This window comes from Amblyomma maculatum, chromosome 1 (genome assembly GCF_055883805.1).
Source record: "Amblyomma maculatum isolate TAMU_Amacu chromosome 1, ASM5588380v1, whole genome shotgun sequence".
NCBI classification, from domain to species: domain Eukaryota; kingdom Metazoa; phylum Arthropoda; class Arachnida; order Ixodida; family Ixodidae; genus Amblyomma; species Amblyomma maculatum.
Window position 1 is genome coordinate 280,511,449 of NC_139344.1, and position 20,156 is coordinate 280,531,604.

Below are 20,156 nucleotides of genomic sequence, written 5' to 3' on the forward strand. Positions count from 1 at the left end.
TTTGATAATTGCTTTTTTTTTTTTTTCTGAAATACAAAATCTCCAATCTGATTCCTTTTTATGCAAGTTTAATGGCTTTCCAACTTTGCACTCACCTCTGACATGACAAACGGCCAAAGCATGTAAAGATGTATAATATAACACAGGCCGACCTCGGCAAAAACTTGGAACAGACTAGCAGCAAAAGTAACACTTGCTGGTGCGCTTCATACCTGAACATCTAGTCTGACCTAATGCATTTACCTATTTTGGCTTGATAGATTCAAATGTCCAGTCTACCACTTAGATTGGCTCTAGTAGCGATACTAACTTGGAATTCAGATTAATGGGCATGACATTTCTGCTCCCTATCTTGTGCATATCTATTTTATTTATTTAGAATATAGCTCAAAGCCCCCAGACATGGGGTATTACATGATCCCTTTTGATCCTATGCGTGGCCTGATAAATTCCTGAGCACATGGATATTTCGTCTGCCTAAAAGGCGCCTTCAGACCACAGTAACGAACATTGACAAGCTTGGCGCCAGTGCCGCTTCAGTGCTTTTTCCTACTGTGGGATCGCGGACAACTGCAGTACAACCTTGATCGTCTTGTCCGTTTGTAAATATGGTGGAGGTCTACAGGATTGGAAGCAGGCACGGGCATTTTGGAGAAGCTTTGGGCTACAGACAGATGGCATTGAAGGGTAGCCTTTCCATCCCGCAGCTTTTTTAATTCACTGCCTCCTGCCAAAAGTTTACCATTCTTTGCTTGAGCAATGCTTGGGCTCCATTTTAATATTTTGGCGCTAGGCCCCGTATACCTTTCCAACACTCTTGAGAAGCTTCCTAGTGAGTGACAGCTTTGGCATACGACCCATAACGCTTCAAGTATGGTTTTGTCTGCCGTAGGCCTGGCAAGCTTGCCAGACAAAGAAGATCGATGGTGAAGTACCTGCTTGTTTCCACAGCAGAACCATTAGAATATAACACATGGTCGGACAAGTTTTCTTCCTAACGGCTCACAATAGTTTGCGCTACCTGCTTCGCTTGCTGATCTCGCTTCTCTGCACTGGCGATTCAAAAGGCTGAGAGGAGGTGCTACGTCACATGCACAGTGCATTTTTTTTTTTCGCAATTATCTCCAACTGCCGGTGGCTCATATTAAATTTACTTGCGAACAAATATTTATTATACTCCATGCTTCCTTCCCTTACAAAAAGCTCATTTGTATTAAGACCAGTGCAAGATGCGTTATATCTTTGCCTCTGATGCAATGACATTGTTCCCGTGTTCTGCTAAAATTGATGGCAAAGCATCAAAACAGCCAGTTTGGAGCACTTTTGGAGCAATATTGCATTTTAGAGCAGAATGGAGGAATTGGAGCAGCACTTCCACCCCTGCGTGACTAATGACATCTGAAAAGTAATGCACCTGTGGACAGAGTTTTTGAACTTAACCGATTCATGTTATATGGGATCAAGCTAGTTGACGGCACACCAGACCAGGATGCGTCACGTTTTCTTTCATAATGGCACTCTTACTATTTTGTTAGTAGCTCTAGTGTTGATTTCAAAGTGTACATAAAAAAAAATAATAATTTTTGGTTGACTTTAAAAATCAGTCTCTGAAACATTTTTTTTTAATATCCTATGCACCATTTTACAATCCCTGGAGAAACCGGTTTGACTGGGCAGTTAAGAGAGGAAGTCAACACTTTCCTGTGCTACGAGAGCAGCCCAGCTCCCTATTATGGCAGCGCCCTTCACCCCTTTGTAAAATCGTGTATGCGGGTGTCCTGAGCTCCAACCCAAATAAGCTGACTGACTGTTATCTAACCAACTACTTAAGCTTGTGCGACCAGCTTTGTACCTGCAGTACAACTGCGGGCGGTGAACTGGATTAGGAAGTTGCCGAAAGGTGCGGTCTGAGAGCCACACCATGAAAAGAGTTTTTACCACCACCATCCATCTAAATTACTAGAGAATGCAGATGACACAAAACCTTGCTTTAAGTTTTTGTCGTTGCTGCAAACAGCATGCCTCTTCTAAATGTGTGCTTAGAAAAATTTACACAATTCAGGTTATCAGCGCACAGACAAAACTTTTCAGCTTTTAATTTTTGTGGCTGCCATGAACCTGTCCAGACTGAGAAGACAATTTCATATAAGAAATTTAAAATTTAAAAATCTGAAAAACAAAATGTCTTGGTCTGCACTGGGCTTTCAGGAGTGAAACGAATGAAACGGCGTCAAAACAAATAAAATAGTCGTAAAGAAATCTCCTTCACAATATGATCAACACCTTGAAAACCAGAATGGAGAAAAGCGATCATCGTCTGAGCATTCTTCCGACATGCAAAGCCAACACAGGTCATGAAACAATTTTTTTTTTAATGCTTCTTGGTTGATTGCGGCACTGAAGTTTCCAGGCTGCATATAAAATGAGGTTATACAAGTGAATACAAATATTTCTAAATTTGTGCGATTTTGAAGTTAAATAGAATGATACAAGTCACAGATACCTTGTTTTATTGTAATCTGTGTAGTGTTTGTTTTTATACTTGTCTTCAATGTAGGCTAGGAGTATGTAATTTGTTTCACCTTTGTATGCCACACACAACTTCAGGCAGCCATAGAGCATTAGCAAATATTAAGGCAAGGATGAATTGTGCATTCCTGGAAGGAAGACTTTGTACAGGCCGTGAGAGCTTGGAAATGCCTTCTCTCTGGACTGCTGCATTCTAGTGCGTACTACTCAGGTGCATACAATAGACCCTTTGCAAAACTCTGGAAGTCAGCTTCCCTGCACAGCAAAAACCCCTGCACCATGGCGGCCAAACCTGATTTGAGAGCCGAAGTTGGGTGCAGTGCAGGAGACGTCTATGTGACAATAATGGCCACGTCCATTTCCTGCACACCTGTCTGTTTTTGCTGCCGCAATTATGGTATTAAGAGGCCATCGGGGAAGCCAGTTCCTCGCAAGTGCCATTCAAATCGCCTCTCCCGCCCCTTTGCTTCCTCCTCGTTATCAAAAGCGAAGGAAGTTCTGCTCACCAGGTTCATACATGATTATCAGGCTTGACACAGTATTCTGCGCTGCACCCAACTTCTGCCCCCCAAACAGGTTTGGCCGCCAAGGTGAAGGGGTTTTTATTGTGCAGAGAAGCTGAACCCCGAGTTTTGCAAAGTGTCTATAGCTCAGCTTAGAGTTACTGTATATGCTGCCAAAAAGGTAGCATTATTATATACAGTAACTACAGCTCTGCTAACAGTATGGCTACATCCACGAGCTGTCTAGCACTCGACTCCACAAAAGGCGCAGCATGGTTCAATTTTTTCTGTCGACACTCGGCCTACGCCGCAAGGGAAGGGAGGAAGGTAGGAGTGAAAGTGGAATGAGAGGAGAAGCACAAACAGTGTAGAGCTACGGAGTAATTTCGACCACCTGGGGACATTTAAGTGCACTGACGCCGCACAGCACATGGGCGCATCTCCATTTCGCCTCCATCGAAACGCAGCTACGCAGCTGCCGGCGTTCGGTTTCGAAGGTTTCGAACACGGGTACCACGGGGGAGACTGTAGCCTTCCTCCATGTCCGGCACAGTAAGTGGACATTTTTATCAACTCGAGGTTTTGACAGCGGTCGAATCTGACGTGAACTATCAACTGAAGAGTCAGTTAACAAGACGCCATAAAACATAGCAGCACAAAACAAAAATTCATACTCTTCACCAAGGTAGACCAGGCAAGGTATATGGACCAGGTAGACCAGTAGATTTCTCACTAGAGCTCGGTCTAGACTCGGAGCAGCAAACGCTGTTCCGTGTTTGAAGATTTTCCTTTGTATTTGTAATAAAGTGTGTGGGTATCACGTTATGCTTTTTTTTTTTTCATGTTCAATCAGTGCAGAGATACATACTACCATACTACGTACTACTGGCTCATACATGGCGGAAGTACCTTGGCTCATATATGAGCATGAAGAGCTATCATCATCATTATATCTCGAGTGCACGAGGGCGCGACGTACAAAGCGCGCTGCTCGCGCCTCGCGCTCACGGCTTCTCACGGTGCTCGCGCTGCATAGAACCAACGGCTGCCAGCAGAACGCTGGAACCCCTTTGACATCGTTTACAGCAAGAGGAACGGACCAGAAGCAAGCTAGACTGTCGCCGCGGTAAGAAATGTCTTCTCAACCTCTTGAGTTATAGTTAGGAAGCTGGCGGGTTGATCACTTTTGAGGTATAACAGGCGATCTATCGTATTCGTTTCAGGCAGCAGTGGTTAAATAATAGCTTTAGGATAGGGGGCCCTGACTCATGTTCACTGCTAACAAAAGGCTCACGAAACTTTTGTATTTTCAAGAGGTTTTAGTTGAATGGGTGGACTTTCATCAAGATAGTAGGAAACCCAAAGAAAGGAGAGCTAACGTGGCATTTTAGATTGTTGATAAGACATGAATATATATATATATATATATATATATATATATATATATATATATATATATATATATAAGCGCACAGTCTGACAAGGACAGAGAAAAACGGGGGATACACTATAACTTGCGAAAATTTATTATGAACCGCAGAGCGGTGAAAATGTAAGTCTATGCTTGACCGTGCTTGTTCAACCAGCCTCCCCCCCCCCCCCCCCCAAAGAAAAAAAAAAAAACACGATTTCTTCGAGGATAGACCCCCCCCCCCCCAAAAAAAAAAACAACTATTCGTTTGGACGCATCAGGTATGCACATTTGTCAAAAAAAAAAAAAATGCAGGTGCTGACTAAAGCATGGACAAGATCTGTGTTTTCCAAGCTTCAATGGTAGGATCCGGCAACCTTTTTCTCCTCACTGCATGGTTGTCTCTCAGCGAGTTAAACCGTAATTCTTGCTGAGAGATGACTCTGAACTCAACCTAAAGGTAACATACACTCACTCGGCAGGAAATGATTATGGGACTGCATAGTCTAACCGTTGCCATACTGTCACTGCCTGGCTCTGTTCATGGCTCGTTCCGCGGCTATTAAGAATCAAAAACATCACGTAATGCAAACTAAAGGGGAACACACACCAGGAAAGATGAGTCATTTATTTGAATGTTATGAATTTAAAAACAATTAAGAAAAAATTTCACTCAGAGGATTTTAACAAATCTTTCACTGCTGAGATAGTGTTAATCTATTGCGCCACAGAAGCAACAAAAAGGGCTTTAAATGCGCTCTCGTTTTGACGATATTTTCGCTATTTGTCTCCAGGTGACACTGCTCAGAGAGGATGTCATAAATCTAAAAATCAGGTGTAAAAATTGTTTGGTACTTTGGTGAAATCAGACCATTGAGTCTAATTTTGCCAGAAAAATTCCCATCTGTGTATTTGGAACCATTTGGATGCCACTTTGAATGGAAGTGTGTTTTTAAAAAAAAATTGAATAATTACATTGGACATTTCAGGTTGAGCCTATGGGCCTGGTGTGCTCATAAAGGGTAGAAAAAGTTGTTCTCATCTCATGTAAGGCACTGGAAGGAGCAGTGAGGTGTCGGTTTTCAGATAGCATCACTGCCATAGAACAAAGATTCTTTCTGCTGCTGTTCTACATTCAACCATACACATGTATGCAGCGTGTGTGTGTATGTTGCAAAGAAGGAGGAGGAGGCGGAAAGGCAGGGAGAGTGTGTTACAAAATACATGAAAAACAAAGCACCTAAATCCACTACTCATATTCAGCTGGGAGGGCTTTCCTTTGCCTGGACTCGCCGGCCTACATGCACGAGTGCTTCTGATGGCGGCACTTGGTTTCAAGCCCTTAGGTCTTCACACTAACAGCATGACACACTGAGTGGAAGGTGATAAATAATGAACAAACTGGGCTTTGCTCCCAGTGGCAGTATGCCGACAAGCTAGACCCATCCCCATAGCGAGCACAGAGGGCAGCTGTCACAGGGAAAGCATGTTTGAAAAAAACTCTTCCACAGCAGGAAGACCACGGATTCCTTGCAATGATCATATCGGATCTCCTTGAGGTGCCCGTGGCATACATGAGCGCATGCGGCAACACTGCTCTGAGCTCTGTAGGGACCCACCAGCAGGGACCACGTCCACCGCCATTCATTTTCTTTACCACTGGCTCAGTCCAAATGAAGGGTTGTGCTTCAGCGCAGTCTCAAAAAAAAAAAGTGCAGGGCTGGCATGGCTGGGCAAGCTCTTCAGTGTGTGCAGCTATATGGTTTTTTGAGCGCTGAAAATGTTGACACGTTTTTAAAACAAGTTAGTGTGCAGATGCAAATTCCATATGCTCAAAGACGTGTATAATATGGGCGAATAAGTTTTCAACGAGCCTGTATCCTCTGATATTTTCAAGAAATGTGTGGTCATGTGGGTTGGAATTGAGGTTCATTCATTTATGTCTCGTTTCTTCACAGTGCGTGTAATCCAGTTTTCGATGTTGCCAATGCGATTCCTGTCTGGAAAGAAGCAGATATGAGATGTGAATATCAGATGCAGAGTGCCAATTTGGGCTAGTGTTCATGTCTGTTGTTGTCCTCTCTGTCCCCGTTCTTAATGCTGCTTTCTTGCTACATTACAAGATTGCTTGCTACAACACAGACTTAAGCACATGCTTAAAAAGCATAATCAAACCTCATACACGAAACAGTGACTTTGCACGCTGTGTGTCTCATTCCGATCTTGGGCAGCTTTTTAACAGCATTCCTGTTGGTATTGTGAAAATCAGAAGCGTAACAGTAAATGTAGTTGCGTGTTTCACAGTGCATTTTTCGTCTGTTCCTGGGGAAAGCCAGGATGGGATCCGAGCGCAGAATTGGTGGCACTGGTGTTGCCGGTTCCAAACAACCGCATTTTTACATGATGGCTCCCAGATGACGCTGCATCTACTGCTGAAACTGCAGCGTACCAGGTCCTTTAAAAGATTACCTGGCGACTCCCAACTGAAGTGGGCAAATGCATGTTGTTCACAGGCATGCTTGGATCACACAAACCGAAGGAATACTACAAGCATGAAGAGGGGGCACAAAACAGCACATGTTTACTGACATAAATGTTTTCAGCAAGCATATATAATGCTTGCATTGTTTCCACCTCCTGAAGCCAAGTAGTGCTAGTTATGTGTAATGTTATTGCTTTTAATCATGACTGTAGTAATGAAACAAATGATAACTAAGCAAATTAGCTGCTGAAACCCTTAAATTTTGTAGTCGAATACAACTCAATCTGCAGTAACCGCAGCACAATTCCTCTTTCACAGAAAGCGCTCAGCTGTTAAGTGTTCTCTAGTTGCCTAAATAAAAAGGAAACAGTCGGGCCATATTATAAGTCCAAGAATTTTATTCATCTGGGTTTAGTGCAGTTAAATATCAAACTGATCAATCAAATATCAAACATTTGCTGTTCTTTGGAGTAATACACATGCCGGGAATGATTGCCTATAGTTAGCAGCTGCTGTATTTTTTAACTTGTGTTCTACAGACCATTTTTGTGGTGAGGAGGAAAATAGTCTCATACTCCGAGTGTACTGCACCACTGTTTCTCCCTGGTATATGGGGATGCGGTGGCAGTAGTGAGGGCATCAGAGTACACTACATAGAAAGTGCATGCGCTATGTAGTCTTTTGCACACAAAGCGTCTTGAATAGCCTGAAAGTGTCTAAACTGCTCAGCTGATGTGACAATAGCAGCTGGCGGTGCGATATGTACGCATTTTCACATACCTTATCCCTGTCCTTTTCTTCATTTCGCCCCCGTCTTTGCTTTCTCTATCTCCTACTTGTTTGTGCCATTTCAGCCGGCCGCAAATCAGGTGCTAACAAGCGTCGTGGCTAGCAGTCCTTTTAAGAATGATGCAGGACTAAAATCACAATTTGCACAAAAAGATGTGTTTTTAAATTTTAGTTGTGTTTGATTGTGCATGTTTTGAAAAAATGTCTCACTAACTTTGGTTGTCATCTCCGCAGTAGTAGTATTAACATTAATATTTTTTTTGGGAGATGGGGTGCACTCAACACCGAAAGCGCCTATGAACGCCGTTTTCAAAATGCAGCCTCATAGCAGGCAAATAATTGAACACGGAGTGTATCTACAAGTTCCTGTGCTTGTTTTTCGTGCTCTCTAGCCAAAAGGACCTGCTGTCGAGAGAACAGCGGAGGGCTAAAAAGCAAAACGGAAAGAAAAGGCATATTTTGGGCTGTTGGAACAGCAGATTGATAAACCGAAATAGAAGCTTGGATTGAACCTTTGAACACTGTTTTCGCACCACTGGGAGCCAAGCTAAGCAAAGTGCTGGACAGCTTGGGGATAGAATATGGAGCCTGTACAAAGAGGGACACACAGTTAGTAACTAAGTAAAGCATTTCACAAGTGCAGACAAGGGTGCTGGACAGCTATAAAGCTGAAAAAAGCAACCACAGGAAATGGACTATAACAACAAATGGACTATAAAAAAATTGTTCATAATAGCATATGGCTGCTCACAAGGTTCCTATGTTACTGCATTGTCACAACAAATAATAATTAGTTCAAACTAACTCAAATTTTTGTTTATTTATTTCCTGAAGTTCAAGGCCAACCTGCAGGATGCATAAACTATATATGAAAATGGATTAGGGAAAATGAGCCTTGTCATCACATGAAATTCCATCATAATGCTTGCAGTATGCAGCTTGGAACAGCAGTACTCAAGGTATCATAGAACCTTTGGATATGGTTGAAGCTAGACTAAAGTTTTAAATTGTTGTGCTGCTCATAGATTGAAACATAGTTTGAGTGTTGAATATTTCTGAACTTCATTTTTCTGCATCGCTTTTGCAGGAGGTTCATTAATAAAGAAGATGACAAGTCATGCACCGGTGCGTAATTGCATATTTATCTATTTTGTTCTTCAATAAAAGTGTATGTTTTCTGGTACAAATTTTGATGGCTTGTGCAAGAAGACTGGTTGCTGCTTTTAATATGTGGAGTCCAGCTTAATGCACTACAATATTGAGCTTAATCAAGGGTGTATATTTGTAGTACATTTTCCGTGCAGTTAGTCATAAAATGTCAGCTTAAAAAAATAGATAAATTTTGTAGTTTTTGCGTACCATTGTATTCTGTTAATTTACAGAACTTATGGACAAATACGCACAGTAGTAGGAAACTTGTGAACATTTGAACTGGTTTTATTAAGTGAAGTCATGTCCGGTTTTTTGTTTAATTTGAAGTGAATACAGTGGTGACCAAAGTAATCTTTTTTTTTTAAGTGCACTGCCTATAGTATTTATTGTTTCGATCAAAGCATTGACAAATTGGGTCGAGAGTTCAGCACTGTGTATTTGCACAACTGCTGCTGTTCGAGTCTGGTACAGTAAACTGATGATGTTTTGTGCTGATGTTCATTTATAGCACGTATCAACAGCCAAGTCGACCAGTAACGACCTTGACCCTCTTGTGGACATGTTGGAAAGATGCCTCAGAATTCGAACTACACCTCAGGAATTGCATTCTCCTACCTCAGACTTTATAGTCAATGTATTGCGTGCAGCCTGTCTGCCATTTGGCTTGAAGGAGGAAGCGATGAATGTGCCCCTTTTCCATTTGCCACCTGATAAATCACATATTGAGGACTCAGTGCCAGTGGTTCACTATTTGAAGCTGATGCAAGTCTTATTTTACCCCTTGGGCGTCACTGATATTGGCTTGACAGACCTAATGAAACCAAAAGCAAAACGCACTCGGGAGCTTCTGAAGATTCTCGTGGACAGTTGGCCACGCATGACTGCCATCTACACTAAGTATAAGGTCTGTTTTTCTCTTATTTTTATGTTTCTTGTGAAAGCAAATGTTTTGAATCATATATGAGTATCAAAAATCTAGGTACTTCATATCACAAATCATGTAACCTTGTGTTTGGTGCATCATAGAGTTGCTTGTGCGCCATAAAATTCCATATAAAAAACTGTTCTTCTAGATAGCATTTGCTTTCATTTAACCATATGGTCAGGTATCTATATTTCTCCACATAGTTAATCTTTGTTACCTGTATCTCTGTCGGGTCACATTTACCATCATCGTAAACCATTATCACCGATTTCTCTCTACTGAATTGCAGCCACAACTGAGCTCCCTGTGTCCCACAGATCCTCATTAACTCCTGCAACCCATCCCGCTTGTCAGCCAGCAAGGCAGTATCATCTGCGTACATCAATCTCGGTAGCACTTGTCTTACTTTTTGTCCTCCCTGCATATATCCCAAGTTTACTCTTGTGTCACTCTTTTCAAGCCACTTTTCCACCTGACTCATTATATCATGAATAGCAGGGGTGACAAGGGGCAGCCTTGCCTGAGTCCTTTTTTTATTCCTGCTATCTTTGTTTTTTGTCCCTCCAGTGTTATGATAGCCTCGTTATCTGTATATACCCTTTTTAGGAACCTTGTGACTTCGCAACCATTGTTGGGAATCAAAATTGGAAGTACAGAATAAAAACATTCAGCCACAAATTATTTATTAAACACTAGTTAATTCCAGATAGTGATCCTTTCTACTAATGCTATACACATTGTTCCAAAACAAAAAGACAATAGGAAAACAAGTGTCCCACCCCTTTAATAATAGGCTTTCATGCTTTGCCAGAGGTTGTCGTTCTGGGTGATACAGGCATATGAGTAAGCTAGTCAGTGCTTGCTTTTTTTTTTTTTTTGTATGTGATGTTGAACCGCTGCACAGCTTGTGGCATTCATCCAATTGACTGTTATTTCTCCCAACCAGGAAAAGGAAACGAAGCAGCTGCTGGCCAAGAATGAAGCAACTAAAATTGCAATCGCACTTTCCACCAAGACGGAAGAGGCAAAAAAGCTTGCTAGTTTTCTTATCAAGGCTTCTGAGGAAGCAGAGCAGATTGAAAAAGAACATTCCGCCTGCGACAAGTCTCTTCAAGAACTCTGTGACCGTAAAGCTGCCATCATGGCCGACAATGAAGAGCTCGAGTTAGCTTTTGCTGCTTCTACCGAGGCAATAAAACAGGCTGAATTGGACATCGTGAAACTCAAGGAAGCCATAGAAGAACAGCGGGCCGCACTGTGCAGGTATGGGGGAATTAAATGTTAACGCCTGTGTCATCTAGATCAAATAGGAATGCTACATGCATTTTTTAGCGCAAAACTTTAGAGGAGCTATATCGATAAAACATGGCATTATTGTGAGGTTGCGACAAGGAAAGAGAAATGGAGAGAGCACATAAGCGACAGAGGAGAACCAGTACCAGTGGAGAAAGGTAGCGGATGGTGTGCGAAGGTAGTGAGGAAATGTAGAAGGGCAGCATACACGAGGTAGAGAAAGAGCAGTAGGGGAAAAGAAAGGAAAAGTGGAAAGGAGAAAACGTGCACTGGAGTACAAGAGTAGAAAGTGTGTCAGGCTACGAAAAAATCAGCTGGAGTTAACTCCGCTTAAACTGGTTAAGACATGTGAAAGCACCGTTTTGGCGTGGTTTCGCTTGGTGGTTTAGGATTAGGACACTGGCACAGCGATGTCAGTGCTTGTAAAAGTCCGCAGGTAGTGAAAATTATTCCACAGCCCTCCATTATAGTACGCGTTTTTTCTCCCACCTTCTTTCCGTCCCATATGTGCACTTAGGTCTCGGCAAAAAGTGTGCAAGATACTGTGCGTTTTCCTTTCCCATATACCAATTTCAAAGTTAAGCAGACTTTGCTAGGCATCTGTGTACCGCGCAATATCGGTGCATGTAAAGATCCCCTAGTGTCGAAATTTCCACAGCCCTCTAGTACAGCATCTCTCATAGCCTGGAAAAGTGCAGTAGCTGCCTCACTGTCTGGTGGACACCTGCAAGAAGTGGGCATACAAACTTTAGATGACTTTGCTAGACTGTGAACCTCTGATTAGTGCTTTCACACTGAAACGGCAGCCCGCGCTGGTGGAGAGTAGCGGGGCTTTGACCTTCAGTGTGGCGAAAGTGGAAACAGAAGCACTGTGCAAGGAGGTGTAGTAGGAGTGAAAATGAGCAATGGCCATGTTTTCAAAGACTAGCTTAGGTTGCATGAGACATGCAAACGCTGTCATCTTAGCTGCTTATTTGTTACTCTGGTGTTTATGGCAGGCTGACACAAGGGTTTTCGTGAATTAAAATGAAAGAGCAGTGACTACATTGCAAGTTTTTGTAAGCTTTATGTGACCTAAACTTAATTTTCATGTAACAGGCTGCCATTGAGCTGGTTAAGCTGTAGCCAAAACAACATGAGAAGTGTAGTGATAAATTATTTACCATGCCTAGCCAATTTCTTGTGTTGAGCCATGTATACTGATGCCTTAAGGAGCATTTCATAGGAGAAAAGATGTAACCAAATATTTGGTCCAGGATGCAAAGTTTTTTAATGCATAGATTGTTTTGGCCCATGTGGACTTTCCTGGTGCAATTGGTAGCTGTTAAATAGCAGTGACTTTGCTAGAAAAACGGTATTTGCCACGTTAATGCCGTGTAATCTTATTCTTGTGGCTCCCTTGAACGTAGGCATTTGTTGGACGCAATGCCGACTGATCGACCTCTGTAATGCACACTTATACCGTAGTGACCATGCCTGCAAGTGTGACTCAGCCCTACAAAACTTTGGTGCCATTCACGTTTCCTTCTCAGGTGGCTGGGTGCTGTTGACATGAAGGCCCCAGAATAGAATATGAGTTACTTGGAACTTTTGCACCGATGTTTTGATCAATAATTCCCATACAAGGGTATGTGTACATTGCCTGAGTCACTGTGCTCGATGCACTAGTTCGCTGATGTGCTTCCAAGAGAATTGAAATTGTTAATAACAGGGCTGTCGTTCTGTCATTCCACCTGATGTCCACAACATCATTAATTGCCACTTTCTCTCTGTTTTATTAACACACTGTGCCACAAAAAATACTGAAGTCTGATTTTTTATTAAATGTAGAAAACTAAGGGGACATATATTTTTGAACCTTAATGAGCTTTCAGTACAATGATCTCATATATACTCGCCTTGTAGAAGCGTTCACTAATATTGCCGTACATGTAAAACATTTACCAGGTGTTCCAGTTCAGTGTAACCAAGATTTTAAAAGTAAATGGTAGAGCTAAACTCTGTGTTCTACATTCTCTTATGCTGCCTTTCCAGGCAATGGGGCGCGACCCGTTCAGCGTTGACGGTATGGTTCAAAGAAGTCGTTCCAGGAACCCACTGCCCGAGGAGCAATGGCCGGGGAAAGTGGAATGCCACATTGTATTCAGAAAGCATATTGGCCCCTCACTCTCTCACAGGGAAAGAAAAACTACTAAACGCTTGTAATGCGACCTCTGGCTCACAATCTTGCAGTCAGGTGACACGGGAACGGATTGTTGGCAAAATGAAAAGTAATAAATTTGCTCTGCAGGGCCGTATGATTTGTTTTAAACTGCTCCCGCACTGCATGCGCCTTGCTTGTGTGGTGGTGCGCTCCCACGCTAGCCCTGGAAGGACTTCAGCTTCACTGGTTGTCCCAGGTGACCCTCCTAAACCTTATGAGATGCCGTGCAAAAGGCGAGCATCCTAGCGTAGTGAATCTGACGGCTGTTGAGAGTAGTGTGACCTAAACTACAGTATTCTTTATTTTGTGCTCCCCAAAGTTAATTAGAAAGTCCTAATTTTAGTTAACTGAATCCTTCAAGAAAAAAGTTGTGCAGAAGCTTTTTAATTTATTGCTCGTTATCTTTTTAAACCAGTCATGGGCTGGACTTGAACGGCGGTTGCGGCACATGCTTTGTACAATGTGTGCTCTCGGGATGTTTTTTATCTGCTGCCGCCAGTAGGCAATCGTGGCACTGCTACCCTACCCTTCTTTTGCGGACGAAATGGCCGCTGGCGCGCAAAGCATCTTGACACTTGTGCTCTGGGATTTTGTTTTGGTGCGCTACAGAATGGCTTAAAATATACAGGTTGTTCAAGCCTGTGGCTGCAAGCATGTACATACGTTAAGCGTACGTTACTCATTTGTGAACCATATGTGCAGATGGTAATGAACACTGTCATCTTCCCCGAAGAGAAGCACACGCCTTGACAAAGAAAGGTTATAATGTGCCTCTGCACCGAAAGAGTATCGAGAGTAGATAAGCCGCGTAACCGAACCTATAGTGGGTCATTCACCGACCTGACTCTGTCAAGTCACGGGGAGATGCTCGTGATTGAAGACACGCACACAAGCAACCAGAAAATCGTCCGAACATGAAACGATGCTGCCGCTCAGCATGTTGCAAGATAGTGCACACAGGTGAAACTGGTACTCTGCCTCAGTCATGCTCCGATTGAAACTGGCTGGCAGAATGCGATGCACTGCATCGAACAATGAAATTAACAAAAACAGCAGACAACGCTCTCGCTTATATGCATCATAACAGGGCTCATGTTAACCTTACGCTTTGATGCTGCTAATTCACTGTTTGCAACATACAGAAAATACGACAGAGAATTGGTTTTTGAGACGAAAACGTATACTGATGCCTGATCATAGTCTTAACAACATTGAGATTATTTGTTAAGTGAGAACTTCATGCAGTTAACTGGGGATGTCAGTGACTCAATTTCTGCAGCTAAGGGAATTCATGTTAAGTCACTGGTGACTCGTATTATTCATATATCAAAAACATTATCATGTTAATCTTTGACTGTTCGGAAAGAATTAACTTGCATATGAATTACTTATTGGGACATACATCATTAATATTATGGGCTGTCGGCAGGCTATAATGTTAACGCAAGAAGTCTGCACGTACACTGCAGCTAGAGAGGAAGCCAAAGCTTTCACCCGTTGAGTCTGCATCTACTGATGATCACATTGACTACAGCTTGCTTTAAAGCTTTTTAATTTGGCATAAGCCCACATTCGCGTTCAGTTTACTTTCTGTGAAAAATAAGCATGCGAAATAAATTAAAGTACCACTTCTCCATTTAAGGCCTCAATGTATATTGTACACTCTGCATAGTTTTATGAAACGGGAGGGTGATTTTCTTCTTTGTAGTTTTTAGCCGCCAGCTCTATAAAGAAAATATGTTATATGTTTGAACTTCTTGAAGTAGGTGAACCCTCCACATTGTTTTGTCTTTATTTTGTTGCCCTGTATCTTATAAATGAGCTCTTTAAAACTTGAAACCAGGCGCGCACCAGCTGCCGCCGTAGAAACGAACACCCGGAATGGGGTAGGCCCGCCATGCGCCTAGCGGCGACAGAGGACACAAGTCACTTAGAAGAGCGCCCATTGTATCCGTGGCCAGTGTGCAGGCGGCACGAAAGCAATGGAAAGTGTCACGAAGCACAAACGGGCTCATTCAACACTACCTTAATAGGCTGACTACGTTTCAGTTTCGCTTCTGTGAGCTTCGCGCCAGTCAGCAGCAGTGGCGCTCATTGGCTACGCACCAGCCAGCTAACTGATCCCAGTTGCACGGAGTTTCAGATATTGGATTTTTTACGCGCTTTCAATGCGGTTCTTTGCTGCTCCCAAAGCGTGCTCTTATCAAGTGCCATGCAACGTGTCGTGCAGCGAGACCTCACACGTGCTGTGCCGCAGGCTGCTTGTGAAGCGGCACTCCATTTCTTTCTTTATGGCACACCCGCTACCACCGTGAAGAATGAGCGCCAGAGAGGAGTAAGTGAAAGCCGTTGGCACTCTGCCAAGTTTGCCCCCCCCCCCAAACCGGTACAGCTAACATCAAAAGACACCCACACTGTGATGTTATCGTTGAGCAGCAGTTTGGCGCGCTGCCAAGAAATAGGCTGAGTGCTGCTACGGCACGAAACGGAGGGACCCGATAAAGACCGACACTTTTTTCTTAATTCTCAGCGGGAAAAGTGGGCGTTAAGTTCAATATGCGTTTGGGTTTATTACGCCAGTGAATACGGTAAATTTACCCCAATGCAAATAAATGGTTCCTGTCAGGTTTTTCGAGGCATTTCGATAATTCGAACTTCTTTTCTGGTCTCATGAAGTTCAAATTACTTAGCTTTTACTGAACTGTAGGCAGCCAGGGTCTGTAAATAGCGCTGTTTTTTATCTCTGTAGAATTCCAGTTGTCAAGTCGGTTCTTCTTGCTTCAGTTTGTGGAGCACACAAACCTTATCTCTCTTTGAAAAGGACTTGTCTTTTTCAAAGCTCGACTCGGGTCCAGGCTGAGGACTGAAACATAGGCGCAGCACATCTACACGAAAGGTTTGAATGGATGGCATTGCGAATACCACCTCGTGAGCTGTTGACATTGCACTTCTTTACCCTGCCACTAGTACCCATGACTTGAACTGTTTCCATCCAATTTTACGCTTCAACAGATGATGGGGCAGTGGAAGCTCACCTTGAACTTTGTGCACATGAAGCACATATAGAATTACACTTGAGCCAAGCCAGTCATAGTCGTCACTTGGCTTAATTTTTTACTGTACAGTTTTATGCTAAAGATAAGAAAACAACAAAGCCGCAGTATTTATTGAACAAGTAAACAGTGTTGTACCATTGGCGACAGGAGGTGGAATGCAGACAACTGTTTTGGGAAGGTGATGCTGCAACATATGTTGTCAGCATATGGATATCCAAGTAATAGCATCAAGTATAAGCTATCGTTGGATAGCTTATATTGAATACATTTGCACTACACTAATTTCAGGTCCTAATTACCATTAATTGTGATTAAGAATTGAACTTTACAACGTTGTCATATATTATTGCAAAGGTCTCAACAAGTAGTGTCCATAGAAAAAGTGTTAATCCATGCAAAACCATGTAAATTTGAACTATTGGTCATTTAACTTGGTTCAACCATGGTTAAATCTTAAGCTGATAAAAAAAAAAAAGAACTGGGTTTTTGAAATGCAGTTTTTTGGCCACCTTAAAGTTACCTATCGCATGATCTGGAAACAGGGTGCTAGTCTTTCTCATCTCCTCTACTCTGCAGACAGTAGTAGCAGCTGGAGACAGGCTGCTACCTAAATCAGGTCACTCTGGCCACATAGCGCAACTTAATGGAGAGGCAACGAGTGCACTAGTCATTGTGGATGACAGGTGACAGCTGCAGCTAAGGGGTTGATTACTGCTTTGCATCAGTAACTGCACTGCAGACATGCTTGGTCATTCTAGGTGTTTTCACATGTAGGTTAAGTGCCGAGGACAATATATGGATCTGATTTGTGATAATACATTGCAGCTGCTTGGTTGTAGTTTTCCCCAGCCACCTAAACATACCGATCCCTGTTGATGGTGCAGGAAAGGCAGTGGAGCTACAAATGCTACAACTGATAACCCAACTCGCCGTGAATAAAGCGCTTAACTTTAAATTTTAAATTCTGCAAAATGCCAGAGATTGAGAACCACAGATCCATGAAATTTTGCGAGAGACCTGAAATTGCTTTTGGAATGCATCTCGCTTTATATTCTGATCTGTTATTGTGAATTCTTTTCCTTCTTTATCAATCTCTTCGGTGTAGCTAAAGAAGTGACCTTTGCCACTATGCTTAGGAGCCACTAGAAGTGGCCAGCTTTCTAATTATCATATGTTCGTAATTTTTTGGCACCTGCCAATTCTTAGCACCCTCCCCCCCCCCCCCCCCCCCTTTCCCCTTCGCCCCAACGTTCGTGAAAGAAAATTAAAACAAGGTTTTGCATGCGAATCTCGGCCCCTGCCTTTTGCGAGGAAGAACACATAGAGCCGGAGCCGTCGGAAGTCCGGAGATGCTGCAGTGTCCACGGTGCGATCTCTGGCTTCTTATATCAATGCATTCTGGCCCTACACAACAGCTCGCAGCACAGACCGCCAAAAGACGGCCTGGAATCAACGGCCATTCGGCATTGCTCAGCAGGTTTCGCAGGCCTGTGTTGATTTGTTTCTTGGCAGCTGTTTGACAGCCATAACAGAAGTTTGATGAGGGTGCCCCAGCTTGAAGTTGAAGCAAACTGTAATTGTGCTTGCCGGAGATGTTTATCAAATTTGCTTGCCAAATAAAATTTTATGCCCATCTCGTCAAGATATTACCGCAATAATGGTGGTGCTGGCGACCAAAAGTTAATTCTATGTGTAATTTTAGCTGAAAGGTTTTGCTGGGAAAACCATTCTACGGCACGCACGTAATTGTGCAACACATTGTGCAACGCAGCCACAATTGTAACGTAGTTGTGTCCTTCGCGTGATACATTGGCTTTTATTTGTTTTCTCATAACGAAGTTCATCCACAGCACAAAAAATTGATGAATGTCGCACGTATTTATGCACGGCCACAGGTCGATGCTGACCGTGCAGTCGCGCACATTGACTGCGCACATCGACTGCAAATGGGTTGGTGCTGCACATTTCCATTTTTTTCAATGTCTATCCACATCGCACAGACTGTCCAGATAGTTCGAACTGTGTCTCATGATGTCGATTTAATGTTCACTGCTTCAGTGCTTGCATGAAGTAGAGTAACAGAGAAAACAGATAAGCATAAGTATAGTTGAACCGCCAACCACACTATTCAAAACTGGACACCAAGATGGCGTTTGTCGCACACTAAAGTCAACCTCGACGTCACGTTAATACCCCTTATTGGAAACTGGTAAAAATCCATAAATTGTTTTAAACAGCCAAATTAAAACTTCTAGCACATTGGTAATTTTGATGTCTTTACAGGTTGCAGAAATAGAAGCAGCTACATTACGCATTTATGAAGAAATTGACAAACTTCGGAAAGAACATGAGTAAAGAACGGCGTTGTCTGGAAGATGCTGAAGGAAATCCTGGTGATTGAGATGCTCCTTGGTCCAGCGTCCATGCACCGTTGTTAATATTTTTTTTTTTACTCACAACTGACTGTTCTGTGCGACCTGCGAGCTAACCACTAATAAAAGTGTCATTGTAGCAATTTATTCAAAAACTGGCAGCAGCAGATGTGTTCTGATGCTTTGCTATGGAAGTGTTGTAGTCATGTGTTCTGTACTTTGTCGCTCTTTGTTTGGTTTGAATCGCTGTTTATAACGGTGGGTTCATTTGGTGTACATAAATCACAGATCTCTTGTTTCTGTTCATCCTGTGAATGCTTGCAACACATGAAGAGACCCCGGAACTTGGTCAGTGTGGATTTGTCTGCACGACCTCATTCATTGTATAAATCCAGCTTTAGGCAATGTAAATATTGTCCACAATTTCATTCCCTTCATCCATGTTTTGGCCAAACAGGTGTGCAGTGTTATGCAAATAAAACAAGATCCAATTTTATGGTAAAGAAGCTTCATACTTTTCATAAATACTTAGGCATAATTGTTACTCTTTCATGAACTTGAACAGTTCTCTATGTATATCCATGTGAGTAGCATTGTAAAATGCAGTGATCCTTTTCCTTTGCAAATATTCCTCCATGTTATGTTCAACCCAGTGTTAGCAGTGGAATTTTCAACCTTTCCCCTGTTAATGTGTATGGAAACAGACTGAATTTGTTTGAAGATATGGAATCAAATACCAACTGAAATAAAAGCAAAACACAATTTAGCAAACTCTGTCTGTCTGTCTGTCTGTCTGTGTGTGTGTGTGAGAGAGAGAGATAATGTGCATACATAATTGGTAGTAGAAATCATTCATTGTATTTCACCTCTCATATACAACCACATTTTTGATATACCTGGCACCCAGTCCCAAGACTAACTAGTCTATTGGGTTCAACAACATTAGCCTAAGAAATGAAGAAATGAATTTTCAGAGTATTGTAGGCATTTCGATACAAAAAGTACTACACTAAGCTTATTTGAAGCATGTCCTATATTAAGGGAGCTGTGAAAAAGCTATTATCTCAAACATAATGACTGGGTAAAATTTTGATTGTGGGTAAATGGTCTTATTCTAGTCTTGCCGAGCCTGAAAGTTTGTGTACAGTTCCATCATCTGCCAGGAGTTGACTGCAGGACGTCCCTTTGGTTTACTCGCTGCTGTAAGAACCATTCACTGCCATCGTGTTTGTGAATGCAGTGCACTATGCATATTAGGTTGAGCTAAAAGTACTGCCATAGAAACTTTTCAGCACGCCAAACGGGCTTTAGTTGCAATGAGGGCACTGTTCGAGAATTTGCTGAGCCTGCTTATCCATGAGCCCCCATGTGGTTTATATCAAGTTCTTGCCCAGGCGGCACAGCTATTACAATAAACGTATGGGATAGACTGTGGCATGGC

At 42.6% G+C, this 20,156-nt stretch overlaps 1 protein-coding gene across 2 annotated transcripts; it reads left to right on the forward strand.

Moving 5' to 3' along the window:
• The first annotated feature begins 3,902 nt into the window (after positions 1–3,902).
• LOC146206676 (uncharacterized) lies at positions 3,903–19,481 on the forward strand. 2 transcript variants are annotated; one of them, XM_084591462.1, is made up of 5 exons: positions 3,903–4,158; positions 8,802–8,839; positions 9,676–9,770; positions 10,738–11,054; positions 18,627–19,481. In XM_084591462.1, the coding sequence occupies exons 1-5, from the start codon at positions 3,929–3,931 to the stop codon at positions 18,637–18,639; spliced, it is 693 nt and encodes a 230-aa protein (XP_084447588.1). In that variant the 5' UTR covers positions 3,903–3,928; the 3' UTR covers positions 18,640–19,481. The 2 variants fall into 2 exon arrangements, with proteins under 2 accessions (XP_084447588.1, XP_084447587.1); XM_084591461.1 differs by having other exon boundaries at positions 4,023–4,158; positions 9,375–9,770.
• Positions 19,482–20,156: the final 675 nt, after the last annotated feature.

Bases quoted from the DNA above. Each gene is read 5' to 3' on its own strand.
- LOC146206676 (XM_084591461.1), top strand. The intron at 9,771-10,737 runs GTCTGTTTTTCT...TCTCCCAACCAG, and splicing joins CCATCTACACTAAGTATAAG to GAAAAGGAAACGAAGCAGCT.